The sequence below is a fragment of the Phodopus roborovskii genome, unplaced genomic scaffold, assembly GCF_943737965.1.
Source record: "Phodopus roborovskii unplaced genomic scaffold, PHOROB, whole genome shotgun sequence".
Classification (NCBI taxonomy): domain Eukaryota; kingdom Metazoa; phylum Chordata; class Mammalia; order Rodentia; family Cricetidae; genus Phodopus; species Phodopus roborovskii.
The window spans coordinates 37458769-37472527 of record NW_026126410.1 but is presented as its reverse complement, the minus strand read 5'-3'; the positions used below and the strand labels follow the sequence as shown (position 1 = coordinate 37472527).

General features: G+C 37.7%; 1 protein-coding gene across 1 annotated transcript in view; it reads right to left on the bottom strand.

Annotated features, from left to right (window-relative positions):
• Positions 1–2702: 2702 nt before the first annotated feature.
• The window catches only part of Dnah5 (dynein axonemal heavy chain 5), a 261268-nt gene continuing 250211 nt past the window's right edge, over positions 2703–13759 (bottom strand). Inside the window, exons 77-79 of the mRNA XM_051182604.1 lie at positions 10944–11096; positions 10302–10533; positions 2703–4408 (exon numbers count right to left, since the gene is read on the bottom strand). Coding sequence (XP_051038561.1) covers positions 4257–4408; positions 10302–10533; positions 10944–11096 — 537 coding nt within the window. The 3' untranslated portion in view covers positions 2703–4256. The remainder of the gene's footprint in view (positions 4409–10301; positions 10534–10943; positions 11097–13759) is intronic.

Genomic DNA, 13759 nt, shown 5'->3' with positions numbered 1-13759 from the left:
AAGGTAAGATGCATCCCTTTATTTCTACCATGAACTGTATACACAGATCCTGAAAGTCCGTCTCAGTGTATGGATCTTAACAAGAAAACTCTAATGGAGTTTTCAGAAGGAACAAAGGACACTCTACTTCTCCCCTGTTGTTGTCATTACTTGAAAAGAACATTCCCTCCCTACAGCCGGTTCTAGCTCCCCAACATCACCTCTTCATTTTCATTTTTTTCTGTGTAAATGAAAGGAGAACAGGGTTCTGTCTATACTACTGCCCACCTGTCATCTTAAATTCATGGCTTCCCATATCAGAGCTAGTGAAGTATCACTGGTACAGATTACAACTGACACATGCTACCTTGGCATCATTAAAGTTAAGTTTATGTGCAACACAAAGCAGTCTTGCCATTGAAGGTAGCTGAAAATATGTTTATGAGCTAGGCTTTCTTATGTCAAATAATGTATCTGATTCTAAAGTTGACCTTAAACCATCTATTGCCTACCTCCTTTGGAGTTGTTTATGGACAGATGATAAGTATCTACTAGACACACTTCATGCCAATCAATAGAATAAAATGAATAGAACTCAGAAATGTGGCCTGATCTCTTCCTGGTTTCAAATCCAACTCATTTGTTGATTTGCTGACTTTTTCAAACCATTTATCCAAACTAGAGGACCATGTTGTGAGTGTAAATATACCATTGTTTATCATAAGAGGTATTATTCTAATGTGTTGGTTGGGACTAGTAAACAATAAGTAGTTACATAATATATTTTTAATTCACTCCTACAAAAGAATGCCTGAAAAACAACAATCTAAACTGTAAATGTAATGATGTACTTCATCTTTTCAGAAAGAAAAGAAAGAGAGGAGTATGTTGCAGATTGCTGGGAAGTAGCCATTTTGGGAACACTGCTCACAGCATATGTATTGTAACTGACTAAAAATTTCATGTCACTAAATCTTTGTGTCATTATATACTCACATTTAGTTTATTTTATTATACTTAAACTTCAAAGATAACATTTTTAGTGCTGTGTGGTTTTGGACTAAATCTTAATGCGGCTAAAGTGTAAAATTATTTTCTCATGATACTCTTGATAAGGAGTTCTTTATCAAGAGCTGACTCTACTGAAAACAATATCTAACACTCTTCATCCAAAATTCCTAGAAACCTGATTCCCATCAGCTACACCTGCCAAAGACTTATAGATTCACAGGGTTAGAGTCTTTGACCAGTGTAGCAGAATAGCAGGGAATGTGGCATCAGGCAGGTAGGCAGGACTCTACAGCAGTAACTAAGAGCTTACATCCTAATTCACAAACAGGAAACAGAGAAAAAGCTAACTGGGAATGACATAGACTTTTGAAACATCAGCACCCTCCCCCAGCAACATACCTCCTCCAACAAGATCACACCACTTGGTCCCTGCCTAAGGGTTCCAACTGGGAACCAAGTATTCATATATGAGTCTATAGGGGCCATTCTTATTCAAACCACCATATGACCCAATGACAAAAAGACATTTGAGGCAAGTAGCATCTAGGATAGAGATGATATTCAAGATGAACACATAGCTTTTATTTACCACCTAATAGGGACATGATTTTTCTAATTCTGGGTTGATCTACTTTTCATTGCTATCCCTTTTAAAGGAAGCTCCAAGAGGTTTCTCTGTGGAATTTTGTGTCTGTCTCTGAATAAAAGGTTGCTTTATTAAAAAGCCTTACCAATGTCTCAACTCCAAAAGGTTTCTACTCCGAGAGTCAGTAAAGAGATAGAGTTAACATAGGAGATAAAGACAGGCAGGGAAGAACTCAGGGATGGGGGAGATTTGCACATCAGACAGAGAACAGCACATAGCTGTGGTCCAAATTAATAGAAGCACTTCAACTATATTCTATACACTTAGTCAAAAACAATGGTAAGTGCATGGTGATGCAACTCAGTGAAGATCATTTGCCTAGCAGACCTAAGATACTAGGTGCAAACCAATAATACACAGCAAAAAAAATTAAAAATAGGGCATGATGATGCAGCTTCTACTTTTCCATGATACAATGAGAAGTCTGACATTCATATATGGGGCTTCCAGTATTTTTCATCGCAGTCCTTAACTCACAATCCTTGCATCACTTCCTATACGTCCTACATATGTCATGCTACTGCTCTAAAATTGAGGTTATATATAATTACATGCCTAAATAATTGCTTGTTTTTCAGCATCTACACCTCTTAGGTCCGTTGTATCACGAGAGAAGCAGAGGACACATAGGCACTGTGAAATAAATGCATTCTAAATAACTCAAGAGTAAGACAGGAGGAAAAGGAGGCACTACCACTCTGCAATGATGCAGGATCCATAAAGTACTTTTACAAAAACCTAGGCTGTCAATAGACTCAGCCATTTTAACACTTTCCCATCAACAGGAAAAGATGGCATGGAACCAGAGTAGCCAGGCAGAAAGGGGCCTTGTGGCTTGTTCTGGCTTCAGGGTTATGCTAAGTTCATTTCAAATATTTTATAATTGTTTATATAATGTCCTTTTCTATGTTGGGGTCTCTGCAACTTACACATCCATATTATTAGGTTCTGACATAAAGTTATATGAATTACAAATTTTTAAATTTGATAGAATACAGTTTTGAAAGCAGTTTTCTGGTTACTTAATAGCAATTATCCCCTTTCAGGAAACAATAAACAATTCCAATTTGGCCATTTGTGAATAATCTTTTATTAATTTATAGCTCATTCTAATTTTATTACATGTTATTGAAGATAAAATAATTGATAAGTCACAATTCTCACTCATCAACTGATATATTAATCCATACAAAAGAAGCTGTTCAAACAGTAGAATCACCCATGATTGGTAGGAGTCACACAAACTACACAGCATAATGAGCATAAAATAATGATGCTGATCACAGTCATGAACCTGGCAGGGAATGCTCACCCTCCACACCCACTACATAGAAAACCCATTACCTCAGAAGAAACTGCAGTAACCAGAACTACAACTCAACCATAATTCTAATTATAACCCTGATCAAGTTCCCTAATCAATACATAATAGGTGAAGCAGAATGTGATTTATAGCCAGAACTTAAAACAAAAGTAAATAAAGAGTTCCTTGGAGGACATTTTTCCTAATTAATAAGAGCTGCTTTGAATTCCCCACACACATTCTAGGACTTTGATCCCCCCATATTCTTCTTCTTACATATTTCATTTTAAAAATACTCCTATATTTATTATGCCATAACACCTGGCTTTAGTTTTCCATATTGTTATCTAATTTTTTCCCACATTCAAACTCATTTTATAGGGGTAACCATAGAAAGATCAATATTGTGTGAATTGTATCTTCCAGTCATTATTGTCATTTTCTTGTAATGATCTCTACAGTGTTACATTCCATAGTTGTCCAATCCCTCCTGGTTTCTATTATCATAGATAAACTGTCAAACAGTTGGAGCAGGTCCATTTATTCCCTTTATTAAATACAACTTTATATATAAAATTTGCCTTCAATAGGTTTACCACCTTGGTATACAGCAATAAGAATCAAAGAGTTTTAATGTTTTTAGTGTTTCTTTCTCTGTTTGAACTATTTTACAGAAATTTTGGATTGTTCTGACAATCTGTGAGCATATCAGCATTACTGACACTGCACTTTTTTGTTAGACATCAATCAGTATCTTGTTACTAAATATAATAAGACTGAGCATTGTTCTATGTGTTTGTACTCCAGGTTCACCTAAGCTATTTACTTACAATCTTAATCTATCTTTTATGCTGTACTATTTTGTATAAGATCTTTTAATCAGCTTCTTGAAGCCTAGAAAATAAGTCTCCAGACCTCACCAAAGGGCAACAGAAACAAAATTGGCACAAGCTTCCCATGTAACCTTAGAGAATGTAACAGTTACCAGAACCACATTAACCTTCAAGCAATCTTTGAGAAGAAATAGCAACTGCTTAACATAGACTTTAGATGGAAATAAGAAGAAAATATATGATTAAAGATTTGATGCCCACAATTCATTAGGAGGTTGTTAATTATGCTTTTAAATCAGTATTTTTTTTCAAACAAATGCAAGGGCCAATTACCAATGACAAAAGAAGTAAATTACAACTAAGCATCCAAAGAAGTGTGTAGAGTAGTGTCACCTCATTAATTACACACAACACAGTCTTACTTATTCATGTCCAGCACTGACTGAGAAATAAAGATTTAAATAATTTGGAGCATGCATTTCTGTTACTTGACATCACAGAGAAGGGCAACCCCACGGAGAACCCAGTGTTCAGGAGCCTGGACTGTCTTGAGGTCCACAGAAGCAATGTAGTTCAAGTCGGTTCGAACTGGTTTCTTGTAGATGGGACAGCAGTACAACCGAGGATCTCTTGCAGCTACAAAATACAATTCATAGAAGAGAGGAATTTGATTAATTTCTAAGTGAAGCATTTCAGAGCATAGAGCCATGCTTGTATATTCTGGAAGTTACTCCAAAGATAGACAAGATTAACAGAATAAAGAACTACCTTCTGAGACTGTAGGATCCGTGCATATGGTGAAGACTATCACATCAGCAACCACAAGACATTCAGCCTCGTGTTGGCCTCATTAGTCTCTTACCCATGACCTTGACAACAACTTTCACTCACATTCTTCCTCTTTCTCTCTATATATGAGTTTGGCTTTCCTTTCTACATATTCCTCTTGACCTCAACTACTCAAGTCTTGGGCACCTATTTCCTTTTCCTTCACTACCATATCTTGTGTTTGGCACAAGGATTCATTAACTTTTAATCACCTTGTATATCATTTACTTTATCATCATCAGTTATTTATATTATTTGTAAATTTCTGCACTATACCCCCAGTCAAACAAAGTCTTGTGAATTTCCTTTGTAAACAAAGGACTTAAAATAACTTGGAAAGGGAAAAATAGCCATGGTCATGAAATACAATTCTCCCTAGAGGCAACTGGGAAACAAAGAAACAACACAGTCTGTGAGATTCAATTCTCCCTTTTAGAGTACAGGGCTAAATGCAGTTTCCAAAAACAACTAGTACATATGAAGTCCTAGTCCATATGTCCATCCTTCAAAGAGCCTCCATAAATCATCCACAGGCTCTCTTTCTCCAGCCTTGGACAGCCCAATGCTCAGAGACACAGCCAAGTTGGAGGAACACTAAACTTAAACAAGTTATGCCAGCCCTCTTTAAGGAAAAGTGTGAGCATTTACAGATATTAATCAGACCTGGGAGCAGCCTGGAAGTTCAAGCTCCATTAGCTTCTTATAAAATCGACTCTGACCACAACAGTTTATCTTCAGTTTCATCTCTACAAGTAGTTCGTTCTTCCATGTACTGTTTTATACTATAAAAGCTTTGCAAACAAAAGATTTCACCTACACCTATCCCTGTATCGCCCTGGAAAGCACATAGAACATTATATGCAACCTTCATGTGACTATTGAGATGGAACCATGTGCCATTAAAAGTGCAACTTGACTTAGTGCATTAGTTTCTTGACTGGGCACTGAATCAACTCTCACTTCCCTAACAAACTACAAAAACAAGGTACTAACAAAAGTTAAAAATCTCATTATTAACTCAACAGAAACTTCATCCAGCTATTTTTAATATCCACTATAAATTATCTTGAGGAATTATTAGAATTTTATTATATTTAATGTATGTCTCATAAATATCCTGAAGTAGTAACTCAGAACCAGAGGTGATCTTACCCTCGGTGAACAGACAGGACATTTAGGATTATCACAACTACAGACTTGCTTAGATTCTCGTGAGTAGATGCTGGGATACTGCAAATATCCAATAATTTTGAGAATAACACCCTGCAATGGTGTTATTGAGGCCAAGCATATATGGTCCCAAGGCTGACAGAGCTTGTGCTACAACAACAAAGTCGTGAGAGTTGCAGTCTTTAAAGGGCATTCATGGAGTTCATTTCATGAAAGTCATCATTAAAAATAGTCAAAAATAATATAGTATCTAATTCTCAAATTCTTCAGTTACTGTAGGGATAATGCTAAGTGTACTGATTGAGCAGACATGCAGAATTCCATGTCTCTGTGCATGTTCCTGTGTGTGTGTGTGTGTGTGTGTGTGTGTGTGTGTGTGTGTGTGTAAAGTTCTGATCAAGTAAATGTTTGACAATGAATCACAGAATATTAACTATACTAACAGATATGTTTAAATGTTTTAATTCTAGGACCCAGTAAGCATCCACAAAATATACAACTAATTGTTCTTGTTGTAAATTTGGTTAACAGCCACTTTATAGACCTTGAAGAAAGTCATTAGAGTTTTACTTCTCAGTCTAATTATAATTATAATAATTACACCTCATACCATATTTGACTACTTGGATTTTAATTCCAAAAAATGAAATTGTAAAACAAAGAGTCACTTTTAGTAAGCAAAGAAAAACAAGTCTCTGAAATGTTTATGCAATTTTATTTATTTTGAAACGCTCCTTAACTGGAGGTGTGCATGCCAAGTCACAGCACGTAGCAAACGTCTGCAACAAGATTAGAAGTCAACCAAAATATAATGTCATAATGAAAATGCTACTGCAAAAACAGATTGTGTGTGCCCAATCCCCTGCTTAGGCAAGTAACTTTGAAAACAAATGTTCAGTGAGAACAACTTAGCTACATATGTTTCAAGCCTTAGGGTTCCAGAAAACAGATGGAGGCATGAAAACTGGCAGACTCCACACTTTAGGATCCTAGACATTTTAATAAAATGCCTTGGAGGAATTCTATTTTCTAGCCACTTACCCCACTTACCTTCCCTATCTACCCCAAGCCTTCATTTATACATACTACATATGTTCCTGCCAATATCCAAAGCAACCAAGTTCAGAGTCTTTAAACCAGTCCTTTACTTGACCTCCTGGTTGCTAACATTTTGGTTACTGGGCATTTCTTTCCTCTTTTTTTTTTAATCACATAAAACTCCTTGATTTAAAATGGTAATTAGTAATACTAGTAAAATTATTTCGTTTTGTGCCTTCTAAGTGCTCAACATCGTCAATTCAGGTATTTCAACAACTCTGTTGTGAACACTGTCATTAAGTCAGGTCCTTTACTCACTTTACAGATTAGAAAGCTGAAACATAAAGACATGAGATTATTTCTCCAAGACTGTTAAAGCCTTAGTGGCAAGCTATGAATCAGACCAGGCCAGCAGGGCTCAAAGCCCATTAGGCTCCTAATAGAAAATTTGAAAAGTGCTGTGCATGGCTGCCTCTTGGTCTTTGCAGGAAGATGTGACAAGAAGTGAAGAAACTCTGACACCCTAGTTCAACTATATTCCATAGTCACACTACTAGGGTTTGCACTCATCACACCACAGCATTGCTGCTTGGTAGTCACAGTCATTGCCAAGATTAACAACTTGAAACTTCAATTTCCCCATCTGTACAGGGAGAAAATAACATTTTATAGATTTGCTGTGAAGTATAAATAAGACAATTATGTGAATGTCCATTAAAGCATAGTACTCTGGATGTCATACATGCCTACATTATGCCATTTGCTTTTCCTTGTCTTGCCTCAAAACACATGCATACACATGCATACACACACACACACTCATCCTCGTGTTCACAAAGGTATGCACACACACACATGCATGAACATTCATACACACACACACACACATCACACATACATGCATACACACATACATTCATGCACACACCTGCAAACATGCACACACATTCTCATGTTCACAAAGTTATGCACACATACATGTATGAACATTCACACACACACATTCATACACACACATGTATGCATGCATGCACGCATAGACATACAACAATTTTACCTTTCACTAATAAAGTTTCCCCAGACTGACACTCGCCATTTCCATGACAGAATTCAATATTTATGAGTAAGAAGTGGAACCCAGGAGTCAGGAGGTGGCCTCTTAGGCACCTTAAGTGGCTTTCCACACCTGAGACTGGGTTAAGGTGCATTGTGAGAAGCACATTTATCTGGCAGGAAATTAACTCCTAAGCCTCAGAAATCCTGAATCCCCCATCAAACCCCACTAAGTCAGTCTCTCCTCAATCCCCCAATTGTACTGTGCCCTGTGTCCCCCTCCAGCTCTTTTTGGCTACAGCATTGTGGTTGGTTTGGATGCAACATTCTGCCCCTATAAGTAATTCAGCACTGTGGCACATTTTCTCTCGTCTACCTCATCATAGCTTCCTTCAAGAATAGAGAATCTAGTTTGTGAGTCCATAGTCTTCCCTCTAAAACCTTAGTGTTTTTCTGTGATGTCCTCATGACATTCACGAAGAGTCAAATTTACGAATATTCCATTCACATATTTTAATGTTAAAACAAATATCTGGGTACCTTCCTTTTGAATAATCAGTCTTGTTTCTGAACTTCAATAACAACTTTATTTTAAAGTAATAAATTACACTCCATGTTTATGTAAAAACTATTAACAAAATTCTAATATTGAGCACTACACTTGGAGCGTCCTTTGGTCATTAATGATGCCACGTTTCTGCATCTCAGTTAGAATGCTATTCAGTTATCAGAGTGAAAATGAAATGAAACTTTCAGCATGAAGACAGCAAGAGAAGTGTAAGCTTTCCACCAGCAAATACAATTTTCTCCAGCCATAATGTTGTTTCCACCTACGTCTGCTAAAACAAAGAAATCTATTTTTATTTTTCAGTACCTTGAAATGGATCCCTTTTGCCTTTGCTTATTTTTATCCCCCAGCCCTTTACCTGCTGCTAATGAATCTCAGCACTGACTAATGCCCAGCAGGATGGGCACAGCTGTCCTGTAAAAAATCTGTTATTAAATAACAAAGAGTTGCCTGTATTATGAAATTATGACTGCATTGTGATCATGCTGAGATGTTCAATGTCAAATTGCCATGGACTTTGCAGTTTAGTCACAAGGAAAGAAAAATTACAACTAATTCACTGTATGGGGATAGCTCTTTCTTTTTATGAGAAACACGTATTCATGACACATTGACTGGTAATTATGGTTTGTTTCCTAGCACTCACATGATAGCTTACAACCATCTATAACCCAGCCATAGGGCATCCTGACCCATCTTCTGGCGTTTGTGGATAGTAGGCATGCATGCAATACATATACATACATGAAGACAAAACATTCACACACATTACTATATCTTAAAAATAAATAAATACTTAACACAGATCTAGTGTCATAGCTATGATCTCAGATACTTGGGTGGCCAAAACAAGAAGATTCCAAGTCCAAGATGAGCATTTACCTTGCATGTGAAAGACCAGGAATTCAATCCCCAGCACCAAAAATGAAAAGGAATATGTAGTTTACAACTTCTTTTCCATGAGTTTCCAAGTGTGATACTTATCTATGGTATCAGAATACCATCAATCTTTTCCTTTACTTATACAAAGAAAAAAAATGATTGGTGTTTATATCATTAAATCACTTCTTTCTGGGGACCCACCATCATGGCTATCTCTAGAGTTTATAGCTTATACTTCCAAATGAACTAACTATTCCCTGAGGGAATTAATAAGGAGTTAGCTGGAAGACAGTTGGATGGATGCAACAAAAGCCTGTAGAAAATATGAAACCAACAGTGAGGAGCACTTATGTATTTTTAGAATTCTGAAGCAAAATGCTGAAAATGTAGAAAAATGTGTGCCTCATTGAAACAGTATTATATACATCAGAAAAAATAGGAACCCAGCTTTTTACTTTTAAGCTATACAATTAGGCCAAATATTCCCAGATTCTGTATATATATTTCACAATCTGACTCAAACCCACAAACTAGTAGATCCACTAAGCCCTGTGTACAAAATAAATAAATTAAAGAAATAAAGAAATAAATCCTATCTCCCGCCTCACCTCCTACCGCCTGTCCATTCTTCAATACCAGGCCAGGACTGACAGCTCCTGGTACTCAGTCCCACGCTTATCTACACTTCTTCTCTCCATGTATTTCACTCTGATCTCATCTGTGAAACTATATCTATGAAGGCTCCATCAGTATGCACACATCTTGTCTGCTTTGCCAGGCAGGCGGGAACTGACTATTATCTCTATAATAGCATTCAAGGAAAGGTCTGGAGATCAGTAGATACTCATTTAGCATGGGCATGAATATGGAGCTGGTGGATAAAATAGTAGAGTCCCTACTACTTGTTAGCAAATCATGAGGCTATGTATTTATAGCGTCAGTCAATGATCTAAAATACCAACCTTCTCTGGAGGTAACAAGTCAACTTACTATTGTTTTCTGCATAAATCCTTATGACAGGCATCAACTCAAAAAGCACTTTGGGTTTGGATTCAGTAAGTTTTGTGTTCCTTTTGTCCCAGCCAGCACCCTCAAGGTATAAGCCATATACGTAGACTCCTTCTGTGGGAGGGGCAGAAATGTCATCCTTCATAAACTTGGTGACTTCATTGCAAAGAACCATATTGTCCAGGGCCCAGCCTTTGTTGGCCCGAGTTATTTCCTATTCAATTCAGAAAAACAAAAGACAAAGGGAACAATTATGAACAAGTTATTCCAAATTATCCTCATTCAAAAGAACTGGTGTGGTATTTAAAGAATTTAAAAGATTCTCTCATTAAAAAAAAAAAAGTCCATTTTCTAGTTTAACCATTTGTATTTAAAGGGGAACTATAATATTAAGTCAATATAGAAATCAAAATAGATACTTGAAATTCAAGCTATCAGTCTGGGAATAAGTAGCTTTATTTATAATGACAACAAGGTAACTGCTGGTACCAAACAGAGGTAGTCATTCTCTGTCTTATTATATTCTTTATTATATTATATTATATTCTTTAAACCTAAAAGACAAAAGAGAAGGTTGGAGAGGGAAATTACAGTAACACAATGATCCCAAGTCAGAGCTGTTACCTGTCTCATAGCAGTTAAAAACCCCTGGGGGTTAAAAAAGCCTGTCATCCAAAAGCAGTGGGGTCGGCCATTGAAAACCCAGGAGGAGAACTGGCAGTTTCTTTCTAGAAGCTCAGTAAACCAGAAGCCCAGGGTGCTTGAAACCCATGATGCCTGAAACAAAAACATTAAAACAATCCTTCGATGTAGGTTTGACTCAGCCATGCAAACTGATGATACTCACTGAGAAAACAAGCAGGCAAGTGTCCCTTTAGTCTTGAATTCCCCTTGAGCTCTGACCTGCAAATTCCCCAGATTATTCTTTCTCCTTCACATTAGTGATGTGAAGATAAGTTAATGACATGAATTTACAGAGCTGATAAGAATGACACTACAACCACCTTCTGCCTGTGAGTATATCCAATCTATGGAATAAAATTAAACAGGTCAGCTGTCTCTATGTGTTTCTGCAACCTGGTCTTGTCCTCTCCGTCTGCATCTGGATTCTAGTTTGACTCAGTGTTTAGTTATGGGTGTTTGCTTCCGTTTCCAACGGGTATTAGATGAGGGTTCCATGATGGTGGATAAGTTAGTTGTTGATCTCACTATCTGGGAAGGGCATTTATGATTTATAGTAGGCTTTCCATGGTTGCTCAAATTGTTAGTTGGCAGCAGTCTAGTAGGTCTCTAGACTTTTCTTTAGGTTCACTTTTCTCTTCAAACCAATATTAGCTCCCCCTTTTATGTTCTCTCTCTCTTCCTCTCTCTCTCTCTCTCTCTCTCTCTCTCTCTCTCTCTCTGTCTTTCTGTCTGTCTGTCTCTCTCTCTCCTGTCTTCTATTCCTATCTGGACTCAATCTTCCTAGTTGCATGTGTTTTCCTCTACGCCCCCTCTCTTTCTCCTACTTCTCTCTCCATTCACTACCCCCTTCCCCTGTGCTCTGGGGAACTTGTCCCTTCCCCCTTCTGTGAGGGACTTTATATGAATCTCTTAGAATACACCATGTATCCTAGTTCCTCTGGTGGTGTGAATTATAGACTGGTGATCCTTTGATCTAGGTCTAAAATCCATATATTAACGAGTATATACCATGCCCCCAGACTGATAACTGGGAATCCAGCATGGGACTGACTCAGGCCCCCTGAATATGGGTCTCAGCCAGAAGGATTGAGCAGTCTAAGGGACCTCAGACAGTGGAACCAGGATGTATCCCTGGTGTACAATGGACCTTGCACACACGTCCCCCATGGAAGAATAACTGCCTTAACCTAGAGACAGAAGAGAAGCCCTAGTCCCTACTTCACATGACCTGTTAGATCTACATGACCCCACCTGGAAGGCATTGCCCTCCACATGGAATTGGGGTGGGGGAATGGGAGGGGAGGGAGGTCAGGGTGCATGTGAGGGGGCAAAGAGGGTAAAAGGGAGGGAAGGAGAGGGAACTGGGATCGACATGTAAAATAATAAATTAAATAAAAAATTAAACAGGCATAGTTATCAGTCAATATCAAGCTATAATTTTAATAGATACTGTATAAGGACAAGATTTCTATTTACATAAATAAGCTCATAGCATCATCAAGATAACCCAACACTTTAGGATGCAGTCTGTACACAACACATCACAGAAACCATTCTCTTTTTGTTGTTGTTGTTGTTGTTTTTCTTTTTTTATGAGGTAAACAACAGCTGTGTTGTTGAGTATGTGCACCATTAAGGACCAGAAAGGAAAACCTAGCTCCCTTCACCATCCACAATTTATTTGTATGCATTGCTTCTAACTTCCTCCCTGAATTCACTTGAGTAATTTCCTTTATGACAATGGGCATGGATGTCATTAATGCAACAGTAGCAGCACAGTGGGGAAGAATCTGCAAATCATAGGTTATAACATTTCACTGTAATTGCAACATTTTCAGTAGGAATAAATGTTGTAATCAACTTGGGTAGGTATTCCACTTGAATTTCAAATATCATTACAATTAATTTGCCTATATTTCAAGGGCTTCTGCAATTCCGCAGACTGATAGTAACATTAATAGAAGAAAACTGTATAAAGTGATCATAATTTAAGAATTAGGTAGCTCATTCTATCCTATAGGTGGGTGAGGTTAAAAAAAAAAGTGCTAAAATCACATTTGGTCTCAGAGGAAAGGGACTCCTAAATGAGAGGCTGCCACCTTCCTTAGAGGAAACAAATTTGCAAGGCTTGTGACTTAGATGATTCTCTAATCTGGTGGCAAGGAGAATGGGAGATTCAAATGGGAAAATGTTTGGGCTTTGCAACAAATTTGTGAAAGGTGAGAGGAATGAAAGGGGTCCTGGCCAATGCTGATTCAGGATTCCTGGGTCATGTGACTCAAAAGCCATGGTGACATCATCAAATAAGATTGAGAAGAAAACAAGAAGTCCTAGTTGCTAAATATTGGTCAACATTGGGTAAGATATGTGAGGCTCAGCCTTGTGAGCATGGAGGAAGGGTGTGTGTGCGTGTGTGTGTGTGTGTGTGTGTGTGTGTGTGTGTGTGTGCGTGCATGTGTTTATATGAGTCTTGTATGAATAAATGTGGGGGGGTGTTATACTCATGTGATTCAGTGGCTGTGTCTATACCCATGTAGACACTTTAAGAAACTACAGAGCATCAGGTACCTTGCTCTAATACTCCCCACCTTACTGTCTGAGACAGGCTCTCTCACTAAACTGGAAGCCTGCAATCTCTAAGGATCTGACTGTCCACATTCACCAATGTTGAGGTTATAGGCATGTGAATGTGTGCATGAGTGAATTTAGCATGAGTGCTAGAGATTTGAACTCAGGTCCTCATGCTTGTTTAGAAA